Genomic DNA, 24,924 nt, shown 5'->3' on the forward strand with positions numbered 1-24,924 from the left:
GGACTCCAGAAGTGCTGTTAAAATGGCTGAGGGAACATCATCAGCAGCTGCAGCAACAACAGCTACAATTACAGCAACAGCCATTTCAGCAGAAACAGGAACTATTGGGTCAGGATGGCTGAGACTCACAAACTGATGTGGTGCCTTAGGGGGTGTCTACAATGCAGTGTAAGTCCAGGGTTAGTGGGACTTGAGTCAGCTGACCCATGTTAGACAACCCTGGGTTTGAGTGTCTATACTGATTCTTAACCCTATATAAAGACTTTTCTAACCAAGGCTTGAACCTGGGGTTCTGGCATCCACATTGCAGCATGTGGATCTGAGTCAATCCAACCGTATCCCAGAGTCCCTCCTGAAATGTGGCCGCTCTAGCCCTTTGACCATGAAGCACTGCAGGAAAACTTTGCTGCCAACCCTGCATGTTACAGGAAATTTGAACAGCCTGCTAACACAGCCCGCCAAGCAAACATTTTGGTCTGTGTGCGCCCAGCTACCGGAGCCAGCAGCATGGAGGTGCCTTTTGAAGAACTTCTCTTCCTTGCACTTTCACTCCTGTGTCAGGAAATGGGCAGAGCTTCTGTGAGGTGCTGATGGACATTTTGGCAGTGTTTTCTGACCCACCAAAGGTACCTGATGGATTTCATGATGGAGCAGACAGAAAAGGCAGAGAAGGAAGAGTACCCGGGCATGGCAAACTCGCACTGGCAGATGCTGCTCAGTACAATCAGCATAGCTGCTGATGTCCCCTATATAGACCAGCGTTTCTGGCACAGGGCCACAAACACAGACTGGTGGGACCGCATCATCACACAGACCTGGGATGACCAGCAGTGAGTCCAGAACTTTTGCATGAAGCAAGCCACATTTCTGGAGCTTTGTGAGCTGCTTACCCCACCATCTAGCATAAAGATACATGCAGGAGGTCACCCTTGCTGCTCCAGAAGCACGTTGCTATAACTGCCTGGAAGCTGGCTACCCGAGACTGCTCCAGGTCCACTGCCAACCAGTTTGGTGTTTGGAATTCGACAGTGGGTAAAGTGGTGGCGGAGGATTCTGAGGCAACCTAGCATGTGATTTACCCCAAGGTGGTGGGCATTAAAGATATTCCTGAAGTAACTGCTGGCTTTGAGAGAATGTGATTTCCTAACTGCTCTGGAGCCATTGATGGGACCTATGTGCCCATACTTTGCCTTCCTCAAGGAGCACATGAGAACGTAAACCGCAAAAGGTACTACTTCATTGTTATGCAGGTCCTTGTGGACCACAGAGGCTGATTTATGAATGTCAATGTGAGCTGCATTGGAAAAGTTCCCGATGCAAGAGTTTTTCACCACTTGGGAGTCTACATTCATGGACAGGCTGGGACATTATTCCAATCAAATGACATTGTCATACATGGAGTTACTGTCCCCACCATTATTCTGGGGGACCCCGTGTACTCTCTTTTGCCTTGGCTTATGAAACCATGTCCTGATTTCAGAGGCCCTGGCAACAGAAGGTTGGATGCCAGTATCATCGATGCTGTTTGCATTACTGTGGCTTGCTGTGCTCTTCGCAATCTTTGTGAAACCAGAGGTGAGCCATTTCCCCCTGAAGGGCTGCTGAATCGGTGCCCTCAGCCAGAAAGGGCATCTACCTCAGTTGGAGCTGACAGCACCCGTGCAACAGAAGTCAGGGATGTTTTGTGTTCTCACATTATGAACTTGCCTGGCCCAATGCAAGAGGAGGAATAGTACCTGTAAGAATGTGCTTGTGGGGGAAAAGAGAGTAATGGATTTGGGGGGAGGGTCTGATGCTGGGGATGGGTGTGGGCTTGATAGCCATGCAATATACTTATGAATGACATAGTGAATAATGATTTGGAGTGGGAGGGCGAAGGAGGGGTGAATCACAGTATGGAAGTTATTGAAGTGTGAATTGCTGTACCTAACTGCATAGAGAAATAGTGTTTGCCTAGTAATGTATAATTGCTCCTGATCACATTTTTAGCTTTATTATCTCAAGTCATGGTTCTATGATGTGATGCACTGATAGCAATAAACTTTCTTGATGACATAAAAGGCTTTATTTGTAAACATGTATTAAAACAGAACAACAGTCACCCATTGCTAGGCAGGCCAGCTGCCATTACAACACCCCAAAACAAGTAACAGAAGAACATTTCCAAACCAAACAAAAAATAAATAAAATAAAAGTGCACGAACCAGTGCAAACATGACACAATCCCCCTACCACTGCTTGTCCCCTGCCCCCACATTCTCCTTTCCCTTCTTTCCCCATTTTCCATGCACTTGGTCCTGGGGTAGGGGGATAGAGGTATCCACAGGAGAGGGGTTCAAGAAGAAAGCCTGCATGGGGTTAATTGCCCTGCCCAGCCACTCATGGGGCTTGAACGCTGCCATGAACGATGACATTGAATTGTCCAAGCTACTTCTGGACTGAGGGTACATCGCAGGGGGATCAGGCCATGGTGTGGGAGAGGCAGCAGGAGCCAGTGCTTTACCAGCCATGATGAAGAGGAGTCACTCAAACAATTCTCCTTGTTGCGCTCTGTCCACCTCCTTAGCCACCATTCCTGTTCCAGGAACTGCATTGCAAGTGCCTGCTCCCTTGCTGAAACCCTGTCCTCCAGCTGCGCAGCAAGACCCACCCTTTCCTCCTGACTCTCAGCATGCCAGTGCTTCAGTCTTAAGTCCCTCTGCTTCTGGTAATGGACCTGCATGTCAGCCCTCTCAAGAACTTCGACCATAACGTCATCACGGAAACCCTTCCACTTCGAATGGTCTGTGAAGGTACGTTGGGCCAGGGCTCAAGTTCTGGATGTACAGCAGCCAGTGGAAGTCGAGGGTCCTGAAATAGTATAATAAACAGAGGGTTACTGTTTCAAACAGCTCAGTGGAGGAGCACAGAATTAGTTCTTGTGGAATCTCAAGGACATACAATGTTACATTTAAAAATTGAACCAAAATATATTGGGAAAGGGATGCTTCAGTCCACAGAGGGATTCCCTCTGAACACGGCTTGGTTAATTGCAGTTACAAAAGTGCAGAGACAATGGTAAGTTTAAAATTGTAAGCTTTTTCTGTTTTATAAAAATTGCATAAGTAGTTGGGTTGTTGGAGTGTGTGGCAAGTGGCCTTGCAACAAAAGGCTTTTTCTATCATTTCAGGCCTTTCACATTTTGGAGGACATAAATGTTCTTGCGGTGCCTGATTGAGAAAGGGAGATGTTATTCCAAGCTGTGGCGGGACCCTCTGAAACGTATGCAGCTGAAGTATTCAAATGTATAGTGACTGAACAGCACATCTGTGAATGGAGTGGGCTGATCAGCTACCAAGGTGGCCCTAGAAAATACGCTCTTCCCCGAAATGTGACTACCTATCTGGAGTTCCTGCTTCATGAAAAGTTTTCAGCTACCAGCAACCAGGATTGGGTCAGAATCCATGAGGGAATTAACAGGATGCTGTGTTAGCTTCCACATGGCTTAGCCTATTGTGACTGCATGCAAACAAGCAGAATTCCACAGCCTTCCTCCTCCCTGATCATGGCACATTTCTGGACAAAAATCAACACCCCAGTCGTACTTGGGAGAAATGATTTTGTTACCTGCCTACTACATGGGTTACCTCTACCAGAAATGGACTGGATTTGGAAATAGAATACCGTTTCCAAAACACACGCTGAGTTCACTGTTTCCAGATGGCTCCATAGACTGTTAAGCAGTTATAGAATGGCATACGTACAGGCACGGCAATGTAAGGTTATTATTTTTAAGAAACAGGAATGGCCCTAGCAAAAATTTGTGCCTTTCAATTAAAAATACTCTTTAAAGCTGTTCTTTATTGTTTGTATTTTCTGATCGCCAGTTTGAACTCTATGTGGTGCGGGGGCAAGGTGGGGAGAGGGAGAGGGGATGTCAAGGCGCTGGGATACAATCTACCATTAGAGGATATACACTGGTAGCGGGGCTTCTCATAACTGTTGCATTGGTTCTTAGAGCGGAAAACCCTGCCATTACTGTAGTAATAAACTTTATATTGGAGTCAGAAAATTACCAGGCTCAGGGGTGGCTTCTGTCTCTTCTGGGTTTTCTGCAGGCTCGGCAGTGGGGATGACATCAAAGAGCTCTTCTGAGTATGGGATCCAGAATTTGCTGTTGCTGTCCCTCAGCCTGCTTGGGACTGGTTTCAGAAACAGAGTCACTTTCTGCTCCTCAATTGAAGTCTGCTGCTGGCTCCCATCAGTTCCCACGATAGATTCAGGAGTCAGCCTGGCACCATCTCAGCTGACCAGGTCATCATGCACTCTGGCTGGCTCTGTGCTAGGTGCAGTGCCCAGCACCTGGTCAAACTCCTCATAGAGAGGGCATGAGATTGGTGAATTGCCTGAGGTGTGGTTCTGGTCCGTGGTCTTCTGGTAATCACTCTAGAGCTGCTTAATCCACTCCGTGCACTGGTCCCCAGTCTGGAAAATTTGCAAAGCTGCCAGCTTTTTGGCTGTCTGTTGGTACGCAAGGCCATTGCTGGTATTTTTTGCTAAAGTTCACAGTTTTACTGACCTCACACCAGAAGTTTACCAAAATCTGGCTGTGCTCCTGTGACTATGAAGCAGCACACTTTGCAAAAGGCTTGTTCTGTTCAATCTCCATTGCAAAAACAGAACGCTCTCCGATGGTATGCTTGCAGCTCAGTGATCAGAAGACAATGGAGTGGTTAATGCTTAGTCTGACTCACTGAGCTGCTGCTGTACACCAAGGGAGGTGGCTTCCATTTTCAGTTGCGTTGATCAGAGATTGTTGGGATAGAGAGGACTAAGGAAGTTAGTCCATAGGATTGTGGGATACTTCTGCTGCACTCCCAGGATACGAGTCAAGTGGGACTGTGTCTATACTGCAAAGCAGTAGGACTCGAATCCTGGGTCCTGACTTGACTCAAGCTCGGACCCTCCATCCCCATAGGGTCCTGGGACCCTGGGTCTGAGCCCTGGGTTAGTGTGATTTGTGTGTAGACGGAAGAGGGGTTAGGCTTGACCCTAAGTTTGATCCTTGGTTTATATTGCAATGTAGACATACTCTTAGGGCTTGGCTACACTTGTGAGTTAGAGTGCATTAAAGCAGCCCCGGGTGCCCTAGCTCACTACCCGTCCACACTGGCAAGGCAAGTAGAACGCTCTGACTCCACCTCAGTGAGAAGATTAACACTTGGTGCGCATTGGCTAAAACGCCCGGGTGTCAGTGTGAATGAGGTGTTGCATTACTGTGCTCTGATCAGCCTCCGGAAATGTCCCATAACCCCCTTAAATCAAGTGGCCACTCTTGTCATTGTTTTGGAATCACTGCAGGCATGCCAATATGCCCCTTGAAAGCTCCGTTTCTGACAGCCGGCGTGCTTATCTGCTCCGAGACAAAGCAACCATTACTGTGGAATGCTGTGTGTGAGAGAGAGAGGTGGGGGAAGGGGGAAGGGAGGTCTGTTGCTGCCTGAACTTACAAGAAAGCATGCTGACATGCTCTCAGCCCCCCAAAAACCCACTCTCTTCCCCCCCCCACATACACACAATACACTCCTTGTCACACTCCACCCCACCCCCCTCATTTGAAAAGCACATTGCAGCCACTTGCATGCTGGGATAGCTACCACAATGCACTGCTCTCTCTGGCTGTTGCAAGAGCTGCTAATGTGGCCACGCCAGTGCGCTTGCAGCTGTCAGTGTGGACAGATTGCAGCACTTTCCCTACTGCGCTCTATGAAGGCTGGTTTAACTCAAAGCTCTCTACATCTGCAAGTGTAGCCATGCCCGTAGTTACCTCTGGATGAAGGAGGATTTCTCTCTAAGATGGAGTCGGAGGCCTCTATAGAGACCTTGGAACAGGTGACAACTGGTCACCAATTGCCCCAAGAAATATGGACTATCACGATAGCTCCATGCTTGACAGCGGAGTCCCCAGCTGCCTATTGTGGTTTGGGACCTTTGCAAAGGACTATGGTGTGCTGAAAGCAGACATCTGGGGCTATTTGGGGCTCATCGGGGAAGGAAAACCAGTTTAGATGGGAACAGTTTTCCCTAGATTCTTGGCCTCAAGCAATGGCTATGGGATTTCTGCCCTTGATGGCAAAGGAGGATGTACAGTGCTTTGAGGAAATTGTGGAGGTGATGGCACTGGACTGTTTTGTCAGATCCTACCAGGAGGGCCCAAAAAGTGGATCTGCCACCACCAGGTAACACACCTGAAGGAGGCATCACGACTCATACAGAACTTCCTGGTGGCAGAACTGGACTATGGGATGATTGAGAGACCTTTGAAACAGGTCTCCCTTTTGAGAGTGAGGCCAGCAGTGGCTGAGACTGAGGCTGTGGCCAGGAGATACACAGGCTTCTACTGAGAAGGTCCCAATGGGTCATGGGGCCAGGTTACAACCCCCAGGAAGGTAAAGACCAGGGTGTGAATTCCCCTGGGTGCAATAGGTGCTTGAACTAGGGGTGCTGGGGGTGCTGCTGCACCCCCTGGCTTGAAGAGGTTTCCATCATATTCAGGGTTTACAGCTTGGTTCAGTTGCTCTCAGCACCCCCACTGTACAAATTGTGCCAGTACCCCTGGTTGAACTGCTGTGTCCCTTTAATTCTCCAGTCCAGCATGTCTTTTACAATGCTTTGCCAGTGAACAGCAAACTCCTCCAGGCTCTGTTCACTCACAGCCACCAGCATGCAAAGTCATACCCAGCTGAGTTACATGAATGCTCTCCCAGACACTCATGAACTACACAAAGGGCAACACCCACAAATTCCCCAACCTCAGCATTGCACCCCAGAAATGTGCATCTCAGGACCCCCCGACCCAAACAGTGTAAGCTCATTAAAAGTTTGTCATTCCATCAAAGAGTAATGAATATGCAACAGCTTTTGTTAACCTGAGTAGAGAGCCCCCAAACACTTCAGCCAAAACACATTAGTTTACATAAAAGATTGAAAGAAGTTTATTCGCTAGAGAAAGATAGATTAAGTGATTATAAGGGATATAGACATATAAGTCAGAATTGGTTACCAAAGAAATAAAAGACAAAACTGCAATCTAATTCCTAAACTTTACCATGCTAAGTAAGATTAGAAAGCAAAATGGTGTCTCTCACCCAAAAACGTTCAGCAGACCATACTGACTGAAAAGCTTTCCAGACAGGACCATCCTAACCCCCCACTCCGCAACAGTTCAGTGATGGTTCTTTGTCTTTCAAACAATCTTGCTGCTATGAGTAGAGGTAGGGAAAGAGGAGTAATGGGGAAGCCATTGTCTCTTATTTTATACCCTCCTTCTCTCTTCGAGGATTACCACCCCTTCCACTAGGATCCAGACAATCAGTCTGTGGCATATGTGAGATTCAAAAGCTCCTTCCAGGTGAATTGTAAATTTCTTGTTCATGCCTTCTGCATACATGAGGGTGTGAAGTTCTGTACCTTGTGGGAACACCCAGCCCCCCCATTTTCATCCTTGTAAAATGATTGTGTGGTATCCAGTGCAACATTTGTCATGTTGGGTGTCTTCGGAAGGCTCATGATGCACTGAGCATTGTTGTTATAGTGATGTTATAGTCAAGGATTGGAGTGACCTAGCAGATCCCCGGTCTAGATAACACCAGGGGAATGTCACAGAGGGATGACATGCAAATCCTTTGTTTATATTCCCCCCCAATGGCAAATGGTTGCTTCAGTAGCTAATAGTTTTCTAACTCCTGTGGTCAGTCCTTTGTTGACACTGAAGAGCGAATCTGCAGGTGTTCCTCAGAATTGAAACATGTTTCAGTAACAAACATATAGCAAAATGTTATAACTCCATGTACAATGTACACACATTTTAATAGGACAATGATGCTGAGCAGATTATGAGTTTTCAAATGAAACTTCATATGGCATACGTTGTACAAAATATATGAAAAGTGGTGAATGTGAGGTATAGGGTGTCATATGGGCAGGGCCGGCTCTACCATTTTTGCTGCCCCAAGCAAAAAAAAAAAAGCCGCCCAGACCGTGCCGCCCCAAGAATGGACAGAATGCTGCCCCTTAGCATGTGCCACCCCAGGCATGTGCTTCCTCCGCTGGTGCCTGGAGCCGGCCCTGCATATGGGGTACAGGGTGTCACACAGTATTAGACCCCAGTTTTGGGTCTGGAGTTGGTGTCCCTGTCTAAAGGGAAGGGGGAGTTCCATGGTGGGGTTGGGGAGTCCCTAATTTACTTCTGCCTGGCCTTTCTGCCCACAGAGTATCAAGACTATCCCCATGTAGGGTGATTATTTACAAGTCTTTTATAGTTTCACTCACAGTGAATGGACCAGAGAAGTTAGGCCTGGTGGATTCAGGTTCCTGGGAGACAGTTGTGCAGGACCAGCTAATAACCCCATAGACGAATAGGCTTCATCCATGGGGATATCCAGCCCTATCCTGTGGCCAAGGTTTGGTTGTCCATGGGAGGTTGGAATACTGTAGCTAGACAGTTAGCTTACCTGGTGGGCTTGGCCCATGACTATGGGCCCCATAGCCAGTCTCTGAATGGAATCAGTTGAGATAGACCCAGAACCATCATCAACACTTAGAGGAGAACTGGCCATTGGGGGGTCTTTCTATTCTCTGATCTTGAACCCTTTGGTCCCTGGCCCAAATCTTTATGGGAATGTCATCGTACAAGGAGGGAGGCTTTTAGAGCCCAGCAGCCTCTGGGAAAGGCAGAATGGGGCAATGTAATGTTGAACCATACATTCTGCGTTTGTAAGGACAGGACTCCTCCAACCCCTCTCTTTGGGTAAAAAGAACAGGAGTACTTGTGGCACCTTAGAGACTAACAAATTTATTAGAGCATAAGCTTTCGTGGGCTACAACCCACTTCTTCGGATGCATATAGAGTGAGCTGGAATTGATATGCAAACTAGACACAATCAACTCAGGGTTAAATAGGGATTGGGAATGGCTGAGCCATTACAAACATTGAATCTATCTCCCCTTGTAAGTATTCTCACACTTGCTTCTTATCAAACTGTCTGTAGTTGGCTATCTTGATTATCACTTCAAAAGTTTTTTTTCTCTTACTTAATTGGCCTCTCAGAGTTGGTAAGACAACTCCCACCTGTTCATGCTCTCTGTATGTGTGTATATATATCTCCTCAATATATGTTTCACTCTATATGCGTCCGAAGAAGTGGGTTGTAGCCCACGAAAGCTTATGCTCTAATAAATTTATTAGTCTCTAAGGTGCCACAAGTACTCCTGTTATTTTTGCGGATACAGACTAACACGGCTGCTACTCTGAAACCTCTCTTTGGGTAGATGCTCAGTCCAGTCAGTCAAAGCCAAAGGGATGATGCAGTGTTCCATTGGCTGTCTGGAAAACTGGCTACTGTGAATGGGGTATTAGTTGACCCTGCCTGAGATTCTCGGTACTCTTACTGTGGACTCGAGGGGAACATCCTGGATAGGTCAGACAGAAATAGCTGAACCGAGCTCCTTGTTCCCAAACCAGACCAGAGAAAGGTATTGAACTTGGCCTGTCATGCACTATGGTCAGGCCATTTAGGGGAAGAAATGATCCAGGAGAGGTGGCAGGTTGATTCATTTGGCTGGAAATCTACCAAGAGATTAAAGACTATTGAGCTTCTTGACCTGAATACCAGTTGGTGGCAGACATGCACACAAGGCTCCCTTAGTCTCTCTTTGCTGGTGGGAGCGCTGTTTGATCAGACTGGGGCAGACCTGGAGGGACCCCTAAAGCCAAGTCTGAGTGGCTGCTGATTTATCCTAGGAACTGTGGACTATGCCACTGGAAATCCAGAGATTATGCATCCTTGTGCTTGGCATCAGCACAAGATATAGCTAATGAGGCACTTAAAGTATTTTCCCACTTAGGGATCCCAAGGGTGATCAGAACACTGTGTTCATGTGCTGGCTAATCTAGGAGATATCTCCTAGATTAATATATGATTGCTTGTCAGGACCCTGCTTGCCATCTGCAGACAGATGGGCTAACAGAGCACTAAAACTTTAAGTTAAAGGGAATGCTGCAAAAATTTGTTACTACTGAACCTCAAAATTTGGAGTAAAATGATACCATGCTTATTGTTCACAGTCGCAGAGGTCCCACGGGCCTCTATGGGTTCCTCCTGTTTGGCTTATTATAAGGTAGTCAGTACAGGGGTAGTAGTAAGAAGCCCCAAAGCAAATGGTGCAGCCTGAATGTGCTGGTCCCAAGCCGAAGAAGAGTATCTGGTTCGGCATTGATTTCAGGAAGTCAAATGCAGTGTTGAGGTTTGACACCTATCCCATGGACAAGCTGTTGGATAGAAAAGGAAAGGCTACTACATAGATAACAATCCTGGACCACAGCAAGGGGTTCTGGCAGACACCCTTTACTCCAGAGTCCAGGGAGATAACATCATTTGGACTACACCAATTTTGGACCCTTCCATTCGGGCTCCATGGGTCCCAAGCCACGTTTCAGTGGTTGATGGATAAGGTGATTTTACATCACCAATCATATTCTGTGGCCTCTCTGTGATGTGGTGATCTATTTAACCATTTGGTTGGAACATCTTGAGGGGGTGTGGCAATACTACTGTCCCTTAGGGCAACGAGACTAACAGCCAACCAGGCCGAGTATCAAATTGGCAATGCAGAAATGAAATATTTGGACTACATCTTGGGGAATGGGCAGGTCAAACCTCTGGCCAGGAAGGTTACAATCCTTCTAGAATCTGTGAACCCCACTACGAAATGGTAGGTCACATCCTTTCTGAGGTTAGCAAGGTATGGTCAATGCTCTGTGCCTCAGTTTTCCATGATAGCTACTCCCTTAGCTGACCTCTTGCACCATAAGGCATCCCGGAAGGTACTGTTATTCACTGGGTGAAACTTTGTTTTGGACTGAGTTAACCTCAGTGAGGTTGATGGGTGTGAACACATCCTTTGATTAGCATAACTGTAAGGCTAAGAATCACGAACGCCCACATAAGACAAAAGGGTTATGTGAACCCACCCAGGAGTTTTTAGACTGGGTGGGCAAAGGGGCTTTTGCTGAGTATTGTTTTGGGTAAAGTGTTCTTGTGTGAGGGAATAGAGAACAGAAACTAATAAAAAAACACCCCCCTGAGCGATGCAAGTTTCAGCGCTGTAAAGTGGCACTGTAGACAGTGCACCAGCGCTGGGAGCCCGGCTACTCCCCTCGTGGGGGTGGTTTTTTTAACAGCGCTGAGAGAGCGCTTTAATGTTGGTAGTGAAGACATATGAGAGAGACAGGTAAAAAGCCAGAAAACCTAGCCAAGCAGTAGCCTGTGAACTCAGCATATGACGCTGCTAAAAGCTAGAGAGAGAGTTTTTAGGTCTCCTGTTGGCTAATGAGGCTTGGGGCTGTAAGCTAAGGAACTATTCTTTTGTTTCTGGTTCCTTCTGTGTCAGAGAAGAACTTATACATTCCTGGTAAATAAACAAGATTGCAAATAAAAAAAATACCACACTATCAACGTTTTTTACCCCCAACTGAAACAACCCTAGGGTCCCAAACTTTGACTAGCCACATGGGTTGAAAAAAGGAACAGTACATTGGCTCCCAGTTTGTGCAAATGCTTTTGGGGAGTTCAAACGGCTCCTCTGCAGTGAACGGTGCTGTGTAGTCCAGACTTCATGAGGAGTTCATCCTGCAGATGGATGCCTCTGAGCAGGATCTTGGAGCCATTCTCTAGCAGGGGCAAGAGAATGGAGAGCAGAACGTCCTACATCAATTCTACAATGTTCCACAGAAAATTCCTGCCCTTAGAGAGAAACTGTTTGGTAACAGAGGAGGAGAGTTTAGCAATAAAATAGGCAGTCAAGGCCATTAGATTTTACCTGCTTGGGGCACCTTTTGCACTGGTTACTACCCCATGTCCCTCTGAAGTGGCTGCTTACACAATCAAAACAAAAATTTACACTCTGTCCCTCAGCCTCGGAGTGGGTGATAGATTACATGACCCGTTGGTTTTATGAAAAGCATAAAATTGAGCTTCTACTATATTGACTCCCTAACCAAGCGATCCCAGGCACAATAATCCAGTCAAGATTCTAGAGGCTATACCTTCGTACCATATACCATAAGATATTTCCCATTTTTTGCAACTTGATTAAAATAAAGATATTTATTATGGAAAATAAAAAACTTCAACCACTTTTGAGACACTAATGCCTTTACAAGCAGCTTAGAAAAATCTGTTTGAAGCTATGACGAAGGAACATGTTCATTAATCTGACATTAGAAAAGCACACTATTTACTGTAGATTCATCTATAAAAAATCTTGCATACAACTGTTTAGCAGAATTTATTTGGAAATCAGGTTTAAAATTAGTGCTAAATAATTTAGAGAGGAGACAAATAATAGGGGATCTGACAAATATATAATAAATGGTATAGGAAAGGCCTTATTTGTATTTTCTCAAAATAAGAGAGCCATGTAAAACTCAAGGAAATGTGAGATCTGAATGCACAACAACCAGTGGAGATTGGGAGCCTTACTAGTCGGAATCTTGGGAAGGTGGGGTCCAAGAAACTTGATGGGCAAAGGAGAATGGGAGTAGGGACCTGGAATCTGAGGAGCAGGGGCCTAAAGTCTTATGGAGAGGGAACTGTTGGGGACTGAGGGCTTGGTGATGGGGGCCAGAAGCTGGGCGGGGAGCTAGAGAGCAGTAGTTTCAGTGTAGGAGTTACTGGGGTGTAAGGGCGTGGAGCTTTGGGGAATGGGAGCCTGGAGATGTGAAGAGGAGAGAGAAGCCCTCGGTAGGATGCACATGAAGCATATACAAATCAAGGTACCTGGTCACTTTTGTAAATGCTAATAAAGATTCTTTAAATAATAATTTGGTGAAAAACTAATGTCTATATTTTTAAAAGTCGAATTTAGTTGTATAAAATATATTGGCCAGAGTTGGATACAAGAGCTGTTTACTATCCCATCTGATTTGCAGAATGGCACTACTAAACAGCATGTGATTGTATTATGGTGCTGACATTGAACATGACTCCAAAACTTGGTTTATGACCTTGAGCCCTACCATGAACTTCTACCCAGGAAGTGACTGAGCCACTAACCAAGCCAATTGTCTGAGAGATGGTTTACTTTTTAATATTGTCTCTTTTCTAATGGTGTGGAGAGCAGGTTGTTTATTGTACACATTTCCTCATCAAAGCCAGAAGTGGCAGCAAAAGGTGCACACAAAGGGAACTTTCTGTTGATTTGCTCATTTCATTTCCTTTTGGCAGAAAGAGAGGGAATTTGATTTTCTCATTTACTGTGAGATGAAAATAACAACCTGTAAATTGCACTAAGGAGGTTGAGAATGGTACACCTACAGAAACACACACTAACAGCTTAAACAACAAACTGTAGAGATATGACTGGATATGTATCACAAACTGGCAACATTATTTGTTACAATCCATCAGATTGGTCCTCCCACTGTTTTTTTAATACAAGTGGCAGAAACCTCCAGCCCCATAAGGGCAGTCTACAATTTTTTCACTGGTGCTAGCAGTGTTTAGAGCAGTAGTATTGTCCTGTCAATGGTGCATTTACCACTGCCATTTAACCTTGCTCAGAGCAGCCCTAGATGACACAAGGGTAGAAATACCAGCTGTCAGGCTACACTCACTCTTCCACCATTTCTTGTACGGGTGAAGCTGTCTCTGGTGTTTGCACAAGAATGGGAGAATTTCAGCAAATTGTAGACAAGGCAAGCCTCAGAACTGGAGAGAGACTTGGGATAGGGTTGCGTGTCTTGTCTCTCTCACCAACAGAAGCTGGTCCAATAAAAGATATTGCCTCATCCACCTCATCTCTGCCTTTAAGGAATGCAGCCCAGTGAGCTGCTACCTCCGTTTTTGCCGAGGAGACATTCACAACTCTTCTTAGTACAATGTGTTGCTACTGTACATAGTGTAGTATACGATAGTGCAATGACGCATTGTGTCACAGAGTAATTGTACATTATATTGCAACTGTGCAGGAGGCTGTGGTGTAGGCGTGCGGGGTGTCACAAGCGTGCACATTATAGTGCGTGCGCAAAACGCTCTGGGCAGCGTGCCCTGTTTCGACTGCACTTTATGCTGCCACCAAGCATCCTGCACCGGTGCGCCGGTTGCTTTATTCCAACCGTGCACTGCGCAGCCAGCGGGCTGCTCGGCAATGGTGCGATAGGCTACAATGGTGCAGCGGTGCCCAGCAACGCGGGGGTAGGAGGAAAGCAGCTCGTGACTCGCCCACGTGGGCGGCTGCCCAGCCGCGAGCCCGGCTTCCTCCTGCCAGCTACAGCTCTGCCCGCCCGCGCGCCCTACAGGCACCTGTGCGTATGGGCGGGGCGAGGGGGAAGCCGGGTGCGGCGCCTGCGCAGTGCACCGCCCCGAGTCGCCGCGGCCGCAGTCACTTCCTGCCCCTGTGCCCATCCGGCTCCGGGGTCAGTGGTCGCCGCTCCCGCTGCGCCGGCGGGACACGGGACGGTGAAGTTTACTTCGGAGAGGGAGGGGGGAAAAGAGTCCGCCCGGCGGAGGCTGGTGCGGCGGCTCCCTGCGCGGGCGCAGCGTCCCGCCCCGCTCCCTGCCTCCGGCCGCCGCGCTGCTTTGGCGCCCGCTGTCACCTGCCGGCTCCGCGCGGGACCCGCTTGGCTCAGCCCCGGCCGCCGCCCGCTCCCCGCGGGGCTCGTGGGTGAGCCGCCCCCCCCGGAACGGGAGCTGGCGGCTGCCCCGCACTCCGTCCCCAGGAGCCTGCGTAAGTGCAGCCCGGCCGGCCGGGAGCCCTGGCCCCCGCGGGGCTGCTGCTGCCCAGGGAGACCGGACAGCGCAAGCTGCCCCGTGTGCGGGGCGGGCTCTCCCTGCCCAGGCGCCCGACTGTCCCGCTCTCCCCGCGGGCTGGGCGCTGCGCCGGGGCGGGGCAGGACCGGGCCGGATTCCCCCGGGGGCAGGGCCGGGTCAGGGCTGGGCCGGGTTCATGGAAGGGGCGGTGGGCAGGGCTGGGTTCCTGGGAGGTGGCGGTGGCGGAGGGGCAGGGTTGAGTGGGTTGGGGAGGGGCTGGGCCAGGGAGAGCATAGGGGGCAGGGTTTTTTTTGGGGGCGCTGTGGGGTGGGGAGGGCAGGGTTCATGTTGTTGGGGCAGAGGGGAGGGACCGGTTCCTCGAGGTGGACGCGGCAGGGCTTTCCTGTCTCTAGTATGGAGGTGAAAAGAGTTTGTGCTGGGGCCATTCATGAAATAACATACAGTAAATGGTGCCTCAGTCACACTTCAGTACCCTACACAGAGCAGCAATGGAGTTGAAAATTTGGCAACTGTGTGGGTCAATATTGTTAATAGGAGTTATAGTTTGGTTTTCACAACAGTATGGATGCTTGTTGTTATTGGGAGATGAGTCAGAAGAATCTCATCAACTACTAGGAGTCTAGGTGGGTTTTAACAATTGTGGGTGCTATGGTAGTACAAACAATAATAACTGAAAGATAGGTTAAGTCCCTACAGCTGGGCAAAGTGGTGTTGACAAACATAAGGGCCCCCCAAAACATGGATCTTTGTGCAGCCTTATTTTTTACACATGCCTAAGATTGGTTTTTGTAGTAGCCAGGGATTCAAAATGTTGGTTATTTTGTCTTTTGATTTAGGGATGTGACTGGAATTTAGGAGGAAGAAGGGTTTCCTTGATTCTATAACTCTTGAAGCTTTTGCCCTTCATTGAAAGGCATGGAAGTAAACAGATTTTTTAGATTTGAAAATGGTTGATAAACACCATAGACTTTCCATCTTAAAAAAGGCACAGTTGACCTCTGAGTGGGTTCAGTGCTGTTTTAGTCTTTAGGAAGTGGGGGTATGATGTTAGTGTTGTTTAAGTCTTATGGTCTGGGAGGTGACAGAGAATTTGCTTATTTTAGCAGAAACAAGCTGCTGGATGTAGAAGGAAAGTAGGTCGTGCACACAGAAAATGCCTCTAAGGGATAAGTGTTGTCAGACTGACCATCATCACCATGGGTGCTGTGAACCAGGTATAGTGCTATGTAATACTTTGTTTTTTTAATTGATTCTGTCCTCTAAGAAGCTTTCAGAAACTGGCTGTGACATCAGAAATGTGCAGTAATAATGAAGCCATTACATCAGCAAATATGAAGTTTCCTAATTTCAGTTTTTAAAATGTTTTTTAAATATCCTAAAACTGTCACAGTAAATTACTTCAGGAAGATCAATTTCTCAGTTCTTACAGGGTGCATAATAACCCCCAAGCTCACATGGGCATTGTGTGCACTGAACTGAGGGGAAGGCAAGATACTAAGAGCAGTCACCTTGTATCTGCATTTTTAAAAATTGTAGTGCTCTGATTTTTTTCCTAGTCTGTAACTTCTTTTGCGTTCTGTTATGCTCAAATATAAGAGGATGTATTTACTTTATACCTTATCTGTTAAATATTGACAAAGTCATAGGTTTTGTTTTTGAGGAAAAAAAACAACAACCCAAACTACCACTAGCTTGTTTTGAAATTAGGTTTGTATAATAACATGGAAAATGTCATTTATAAAGGTGAAAGTGTGCACTGTGGAGTCCACCCATCATTTTGTTAAGAGTCTTTACATTATTGTTTTACTTAATGTTTATATTTGCAAGTTTCAAACAGAAATCTGTTTCCTCACCAATTTCTTCTTCTTTTTGTCTATTGCTTTGTTGTGGTAGGGCTGTTTATGAGGAGGTTTCCTCTTTTTTTATCTCTTTCCCCCCAATCCTCCTTTTTTAAAGTATGAATGGCATGAATTTTTGGGACTGATTGGGGGAAAGTGTTGTCTACCAACTCTGAAAGTATAGCTGTAGCTTAGCTAAAGGTAGTTTGAGAAATAAATTGAATAGTCTCAACAATAAATCTATCTAAATAGAAACTTTCAAGTTACTGTAATTTTTTAAAAAATAGATTGAATATACAATTCTTGCCTTACAGCCATGCATTTTGTCCAGTTCACATATGAAACTCCCCTTGATGTCAAGTGGAAGTCGCACACGTATATCAGAGACAGTATATAGCCCAAAGTGTACTTTTTTGTTTTAAATTAAGAATGGCTAGTAGGATACAATATGTCATTGTGCTAGATATCACCAAGCAATGAGATGATTTGTAATGGTTGTTACGTATGTTTGTGTTTAAGGTATGGGCATAGTTGGATAGAATAAAAAGTCTACTGTTCTTAGGCTGTTTTTTCCTAACGTTATCATTGCAGTTTGAATTTGTTTATAACTGCTCATATTCTAGGGCAGTATTTCCCTTTATCTTTGAAATGTGTCTAAATTATTTTTTTAATGTTCAGAAATAGTTTTATCTTGTGCATTGAACCCTTTAATATAAATATATGTGGTTTAATTGCAATGTAGACGTTCTGGGACCCTCCCATCTCGCAGGTCCTAGAGCCCAGGTGCCAGTCTGAGCCCAGACATCTACACTTCAGTTAAGCAGCCTGAGCCCTGCAAGCCCAAGTCAGCTGGCACAGGCAAGCTGCAGATGTCTAATTGCAGTGTAGAAATACCTAAGGAGATCTGAGCCCTGACTTTGCAAACACTTACATAAGTAACTGCGTTTGAGTAGCCTCATTGAGTTAAATGGGGCTATTCCTGTGTGTAAAATGATTCATCTGTGTAAGTGTTTGCATGATCAGGGTTATGGTGTCCATATCAATATGGATATATACTATACATCAGTATATTCCACTTAAAATATGACTATCTTGACCCCTGGGGATGTCTTAGCTTTTTAGTTATGTCACTAGAGTTTGTAAATATATTTTAATATTGTTTACAAAGAATGGGAGGTGAATCTAAATCAAATTTAGAAAAAGTGTCATTTTAGGTGGGATATCATTTCTGAAGTTGCTTGATTAAAAAAATGCTTGAATATAAAATGAATAAGAATTGAAATATAAAATTAAGTAGATACGTTCATACTTATTTAGTACATTTGTTCTAAATAATAGTTCTTTTGAGGGCATAGTCAACCCTTGAATATAAATCCGTACCTTCGATTAAAGTCACTGGGATCTGCCCATATGAATGCAGATGTTGAATTTAGCATTTTCATTTTTTTTCACATACTTATTTTGTTTTTGCTTGCACCGAAAAATGAGACGAGGATTTTGTGAGGGCACAATCTAACAGGCAAGTCTATGAAGTGAATAGTCTAAGTGGCAGAGACCACTAAGTTATCTACGGTTCTCTTCTATTTTTGTGTATGTACGTATTCATATCCATGTTTATGAAACATCATACACAGGACTATGTGAATATAAATATAAAAAAACTAATCAAAATCACAACACATTGCCTGAAATAAGCAGCTTTGATAGAAAATCTGTCACTCTTCAAATTAATTTCAACAGCAAGGAGGTGAGAGTTTAAAATTCCAAATGCCATCCCTAAGCCCTTATTATTATTACAAGGAATAGAACTAGTCACCTTTATTAGCTCTCAACTTTGATGAAAAAGGGAACAAAATTTTTCCTGATGACTTTGTCCTGTTTTTCAACCAGCCTCAATTATTGAAATATATATATATATATATATATATATATATATGTGTGTGTGTGTGTGTGTGTCTCCTCTAACTGTCATCCTTGATGTCTTGCAGTGTATTTGTTAGAACCTGGTGATCCTCCTTTGTTACAGCAACCTCTGCAGATGTCAAAATCTGGTATTCAACAAATTATCGAGTGCTTTCGATCAGGTATGAGTATTTGTTTTTGTTTTTAGTTATTTCCTTGCTTCTAAATATATGATAATACAAGTGTGTCAGTAAAGTTACTGATTCCATAGAACCAGTTTTCTACACATAATTGCAAAATGTTTGGCTGAGATTTAAGCTCTGTTCTTGTGAGATCACCAGTTCCTGTAGGAAATATTTTCATACATACATGCTATATTCTTAAAACCAGAAAGTTTCAAGGAATTTTGCTTTTGTGGCACAGTTGTCATTATCTCAGATACAATTTCTGCTAAGGATCCATGCCCATGTATCACCTTTTCTTGATGTTTTTTTCTTAAACTTTGAAAAGAGAATAAAAAAAAATTAGTGTCCAACTTGCACTGTTATATAGATAGTAGGGTAACAGCACTGCTATTACAATACTAGGATTTTTTTTGTGTTCTCCAGTACTGTCGTGGGTTGGCTGTGTACTCCAGGCCGGCAGCATTGCCTAATGGTGATACTCCGAAGTGTAACATCTAGCAGTGAGATTCCAAGGGTCGATTTCCCCTGCAGTTACAGTTTAGGGTAGTGTCGCCCACTGGGGAGAATCCAAAGGCCGCTTTGCCTAGCGGAAATAGCTCGGGGTAGTGTTGCCCACTGGCGAGAGTTCAAAGGCTGCTTTGCCTAACGCAGTGATTCTCAACCTGCAGCCCAGTTAGCGCGCACACATGCTAAAAAAATTTCAAAGTTTGCTGCTCTTTGGCGGGGCTGGCTGAGGAGGAGGTGGTGGTGCCATGGAGCCCTGCTGGAGTGCTCCCTGCCAGCAGGGAAGGTGAAGCAGCCCTCTGTGGTGGGGGAGGAGCTCCCATGCTGCAGGGACACACTGTAGGGTTGCCAGGATAGGGGGAGGTGCTGGGTCATCAACTCACGCCACCCATGGGCATAGTTTGGAGGGGCATTGCCCCCCTTTCCCACCCTGATTTCTGTGAGCACCGAGCAGGGCTTGCTCTGCTCAGCCTGTGCGGACAGGAGGGGGGGAGGTTCTGTCCTTCCCATGCTGTGCCAACTCACTCAGCACCTCTTCTCCAGCTGAGCTGTCAGCTCCGAGACACTGCCTTCTGGTTCCTAGTGCCTGTCGTCGTCCTCTGTGTGCTGGGTTCTGTTTCTGTACAATGGGGAGTGCCCATATGGGGGCAAGACGAGGCAGGGTAGGGCAGGGTGAAGAGAAGGGGATGGGGGAATGGGGCAGGACGGAGGGGGGCAGGGGACAGTGTGAAGAGGAAAGGGGATGTGCTGGGGAGAGGAAGGGGGAGGAGGAAGAGAAAGGGATAGAAAATGGGGAGTGAGATAGGGGCAGGTGACAGTGGGGAAGAGAAGGGAATGACTGAGTGCCACTGCCGGGTGAGCGCTGCCTCCTCACTTCTGGGCGTCCATGCCAGAGGCGTCCGGAGAAGTCAGGGGGCGGAGGGAACATGTCCCCCCACTAGCCACAGCTATGTGTCACCTCTGGGGGGAATTAGCATGTTTCAGGCTGTAGTGCACCCTGAATTGCCTGCACCAGATAGCGCCTGCCTGCCTGACTCCTGCTGGCCATGTCCTGACCTGGAGCTCACAGTCAGAGCAGGAGGCTGCCCTGTAAGTCCCATCTGTGGGGGAGAGCTGGTGTGGGGTGGAAATGTGTCCCGTGGGCGGCTTCCTAGCCAGGGTCCCCCATGGCTTGGTGCGTGGGGTCTGCCCTGCCCCTGACTGTCTGGGATCAGGCATCAAGGGACATGTACCCGACTGGGCAGCCACAGCAGATGGGGTGGTGTGTGTGTGTGTGTGTATAGTGTGTGTGTGTGTGTGTGTGTGTGGATGTGGCCCATTTAACAGAGAGAGAGCTGCATATGCGGCCCGCAATAGTAAATAGTTTGAGAACTGCTGGCTTAGTGGCCACTGTTCAGATTGTTCAGTGTAGTGTTACCCACTGATGAGTGGGTAGGGGAACCTGGGCCCACCCTACTCCACTGGGTTCTGACCTCCGAAACAGTGGCCCTTGCTCAGGGCCTGAAACCTCTAAGTGCACTCTCTAGTTCACTTCCTACCCTTGTTTCAGTTCCACTGACATCATCACAGGTTGGATTTGGGGTCCCTCCTGTGTTCTCTGATCTGTTTCCAGAGTCTCTTCCATTGGCCATAATGAGTCACCACCCTCGGCTCCTGCGGTCGACTAGCTTCAAGCAGCTTGGCTATGGGATTCTGTCCTGGTGGTGTAGAGCCTCGGTGGCTTTCCAGCAGGAGGCTGCTGCACCTGACTGCTCTCCTCAGTCAACCCAGACTGAGCTGAGTTGCTCCCTTTTAAATGCTCCCTCCACTGGGATCATGCCCAGCAGAGGGAAGGGGGTGTAGCCTCTTGAATCTAGAGCAGCTCTTTAACCCCTGCCCACCAGTGCGGGGTTGGTACACCCCATCACAAGTGCCAGTACATGACAATGAATATATGTATCTGACAATAAAAACTGAGTTTTGGTTGAGCATGCTCAATATAAGTAATGTTAGAAAACTTTGACCCATTACAAGGGCAGACCCATCTGAAATGTACTAAAGTACATTTTTATTTCCATAGTTCACAGCATAAAAACATAGAGATTCAGTACCAGTGTTAAAGTTTTAGGAGATTTTTTTTAATGCTAAAATCTAAATTTATTTAGAGATTTTCCTTTTAGATCTGTGGCAACAGAGTTATGTGTGTGATTGAAAGACTTGTGAATCATCTCTCTTACTATATAACTACCAATAAATATGGTTGTGCTAGCTCCTGCAGATCTGTTTGATCATCGTTGGCTATCCTTGGTACGAGCATGATGTCTGCCAGGGGGAAAAAAGTCATTGATGAGACTTCCGTATTCTCCCTTCATTTGTATTTAAGAAACATATAATACAGTGACCAGAGGGAAAATGGGAACTGAGATGTGTCATCTGTGACCTTTTATAAGGAGATGGAACATTTGGATGGAATTGCCTAAGGCCTCAAATTTGTGTGTGTGCCCTTCTCCCACCTGAAGCGGATTAGCTGGAGTCTCCTTGGGTAGCAGAGTGACCTAATTTCAAGTAATTTGTCCCCAGGCTGTTCCAGAATATCTTTGCTGGCACGCCATAAATTCATGGCTTACTTCCCTCTCTTTTCTCATTTGCATCAAGAGAGTTGGTCAGAAAGAAAAATAACTTTTGACTAGGGTTTTACTAGTTACCACTTCTGAACAAATGACATTTCATTATGGAAAAAGCGACAAAGAGTCCTGTGGCACCTTATAGACTAACAGACGTATTGGAGCATAAGCTTTCGTGGGTGAATACCCACTTCGTCCCACAAAAGCTTATGCTCCAATATGTCTGTTAGTCTATAAGGTGCCACAGGACTCTTTGTCGCTTTTTACAGATCCAGACTAACACGGCTACCCCTCTGATACTTGACTTCATTATGGAGGAAACCTTTGATTCTTTCATTAAGCTTTTAAGTGAAATAGGACAAGCGAGCAGGATGTTTTTACCCTTAATAAGCGGTTCCAATAGAGGTTTTTCCTAATCTAATAATATTACATATAAAAAATACACATGGCTTTGTCCTCATTGTTAAGGGAGTATGCATGCTGAATGCTATTATACCAGGAGAACAAGTTTTGAAAGATAAAATTGCATATGTGATACACAAACATTGTGATTCTTATGACTACTGCAGTGCTTCTTGTCAGTGGAGTATCTGCACTAGCCGAAGAACTGTGCCAGTCTTCTATAGGCTTCATGATGAGCTAGTTTCATAGTCTCAAAATATTGCTGGGACTTGATAAGCTGACAACTGCCTACTAGCCAAAAATAAATATAAAAGATGGAGACGCTTCAGTAGAATTGAGAGGCAGCAGCCTCCTGAGAAGCCTAGTGTTCATTGCATCCATCCCCATTTCCCATAAAGCTGAATGAGATCTTTCCTCCTCCTCTTCCCCTGCAGTGTGCCCACAACAGCAAGGGAGGTTGTCTCTCTTCTGCTGACAGTTTCCCAAAACTTTACAGTTAAACTCACAAGAATCTGGTTATTTTCACTCTTGCATAGTACATATTTGGGCAGTAGTATCAGTGAAATTGACTATTTCCTTGTAAATTTCATTCCACTGCTGCTAGTGTGGTAGAGGCATGCTACCTGCACTGATCAGAAAATCTTTCGTCAGGTGCCATTAATAAATTGGAGATCTCCCCTCCCCACACTAATTACTGCACTTAGTGGAATATTGTCTGTATATAGGGACTCTTCAAATATGTTTAGGTATGTTTTCCTCAGTGGTTCCACTTTGTGCAAAAATTCAACTGTTTCTGGATGAGATCCAGATAAACAGCTTGACCTCAGAAGGGATTCTTTGCACATTTTTCTCTAGTTTGAAGTTGCTATTAACTAACTCTGTGTCTGAGTTGGTATTGTTTTTTAAACCAGTCTCCCCTATCTTCCACACCCTTCCCCAAAATGCTTAAGTGATGGCAGAAAAAATCATTGCTATTACAAATATATTATAGGTATATCAAAAAATTATTTGAAGAAATTTGATTCAAGGGACTCTAACTTAGAACTTTTAATTGAAGGGAACCCTTCTGTGAAGTGTTACGGTAGGCCTTGATTAATTTTTTTTGGCATTCTATGTCAACTTGGAGAATATCTTGATGTTAAGAGATGTGACGATAACACCTGTCTGACTACATCAATATTTTTGACTTGGGATTCTGAAATTAACCATAGCATATATTTTTTTGAGATATTGCATTGTATGATGAATGATCCTGTAGTATGGTGCTTTACTACATCAACAGTTTAAGTAAACTCGTATTTTTTTTTTCTACTGGATGTTTTATGTGAACGCTGTGGATAAAGTGCAGATATCTTAGGTACTTGTATGGCCTCTGTTACCATTGTCTCTGAGCATCTCACACTTTTTAATATATTTATCCTCCCAACACCCCTTTGATTTATATTATGGGGAACTGTGGCACAGAGAAATTAAGTGATTTGCCCAACATCACACAGGAATGCTGGTGAAGCAGAGAATTGAACCCAGGTCTTCCACATCCCAGGCTAGTGCTCTCACCCAGCGATTCTCAAACTTCAGCAACCCGAGGACCCCCTTTTTGATTTAAACATTTTCAGGGACCCCCAAGCCTCCCGTTCAGACCCCAGCCCTGCCCCCACTCCACCCCTTCCCCCCCCAAAGCCCCACCCCACCACACCTGTTCCCTCCCCTCGCTCACTTCATCACTCCATCCTCACTCACTTTCACCAGGCTGGGGCAGGGGTTTGGGGCACAGGAGGGGGTGCGGGCTCTGGGAGGAAGTTTGGATGTGTGAGGGGGTGCAGGCTCTGGGCTGGGGCACTGGATAGGGGTGTGGGAGGGGGTTCGGGGTGTGGAGTTTACCTCGGGCGGCTCCCGAAAGCGACTGGCACATCTCTCTGGTAGTGGCTCCTAGGCGGGGGGGCCAGGCGGTCTCCGTGTGCTGCCCCTGCCCGCAGGCACCGCTCCTGCAGCTCCCATTGACCACAGTTCCCAGCCAATGGGAGCTGCGGAGTCAGTGCTTGGGTGCTGGCAGAGCGTGGAGACCCCCTGTTCCTCCACCAAGAGGCCACAGGGAAGTGCCGTCCGCTTCCGTGAGTGGCGCGGAGCCAGGGCAGGCAGGGAGCCTGCCTTAGTCTCGCTGTGCGAGGGAGAGGAGTTGATCAGCGGGGCCTGCGGACCCTCTGGAGTACCCTCAGGGACCCCCAGGGGTCTGCAGACCCCAGTTTGTGAAACACTGCTCTAACCTATGGGCCAGTCTTCCCTGATGCCAAAGACCCAAAAAAGTCTCCAGATAGTCCCTAACTACTTAATATACTAATCTTTTAATTAAAGAGTCCCTGTATGTTTTATTGGAGTTTTTTTTTAAATTGTATTATTTTAAAGTACTTGAGTAAGTTGCCACAGTAGATTATAAAAATCCAAGAAACTGTAAAGATTAAAGTTTTTTATATTTTATAAAAATGTCTAAAATCACATGCACTTTCTTGAAAGATTCTTTTCATTTTTCAACTCTTTACAAGAAAACTCACATTACAGTTAATAGGGTTTGTCTTAAACTCTCTTAAAGCTAATATATTGGGAAATAATGCTGCCATTTTTAACTCCCCCTGTTGTGCCTAGTTATTGGTAGTGGTGCTCAGAAGCCTGCAGCACAGCACCA

The 24,924-nt window shown here is 45.9% G+C and overlaps 1 protein-coding gene across 4 annotated transcripts in view; it reads left to right on the forward strand.

Annotated features, from left to right (window-relative positions):
* Positions 1–14,514: 14,514 nt before the first annotated feature.
* Positions 14,515–24,924, forward strand: part of ZNF800 (zinc finger protein 800) — a 28,400-nt gene continuing 17,990 nt past the window's right edge. For 2 of the 4 annotated variants that reach the window (XM_024196843.3, XM_024196839.3), the window contains exons 1-3: positions 14,515–14,766; positions 15,914–16,024; positions 18,637–18,732. In XM_024196843.3, coding sequence (XP_024052611.1) covers positions 15,964–16,024; positions 18,637–18,732 — 157 coding nt within the window. In that variant the 5' untranslated portion in view covers positions 14,515–14,766; positions 15,914–15,963. Of the gene's footprint in view, positions 14,767–15,862; positions 16,025–18,636; positions 18,733–24,924 lie in introns of those variants that run through there. The other 2 variants (XM_024196841.3, XM_029910884.1) reach the window with 2 other exon arrangements.

The sequence above is a fragment of the Terrapene carolina genome, unplaced genomic scaffold (assembly GCF_002925995.2).
Source record: "Terrapene carolina triunguis isolate 2854851 unplaced genomic scaffold, T_m_triunguis-2.0 Scaffold68, whole genome shotgun sequence".
NCBI lineage: Eukaryota > Metazoa > Chordata > Testudines > Emydidae > Terrapene > Terrapene triunguis.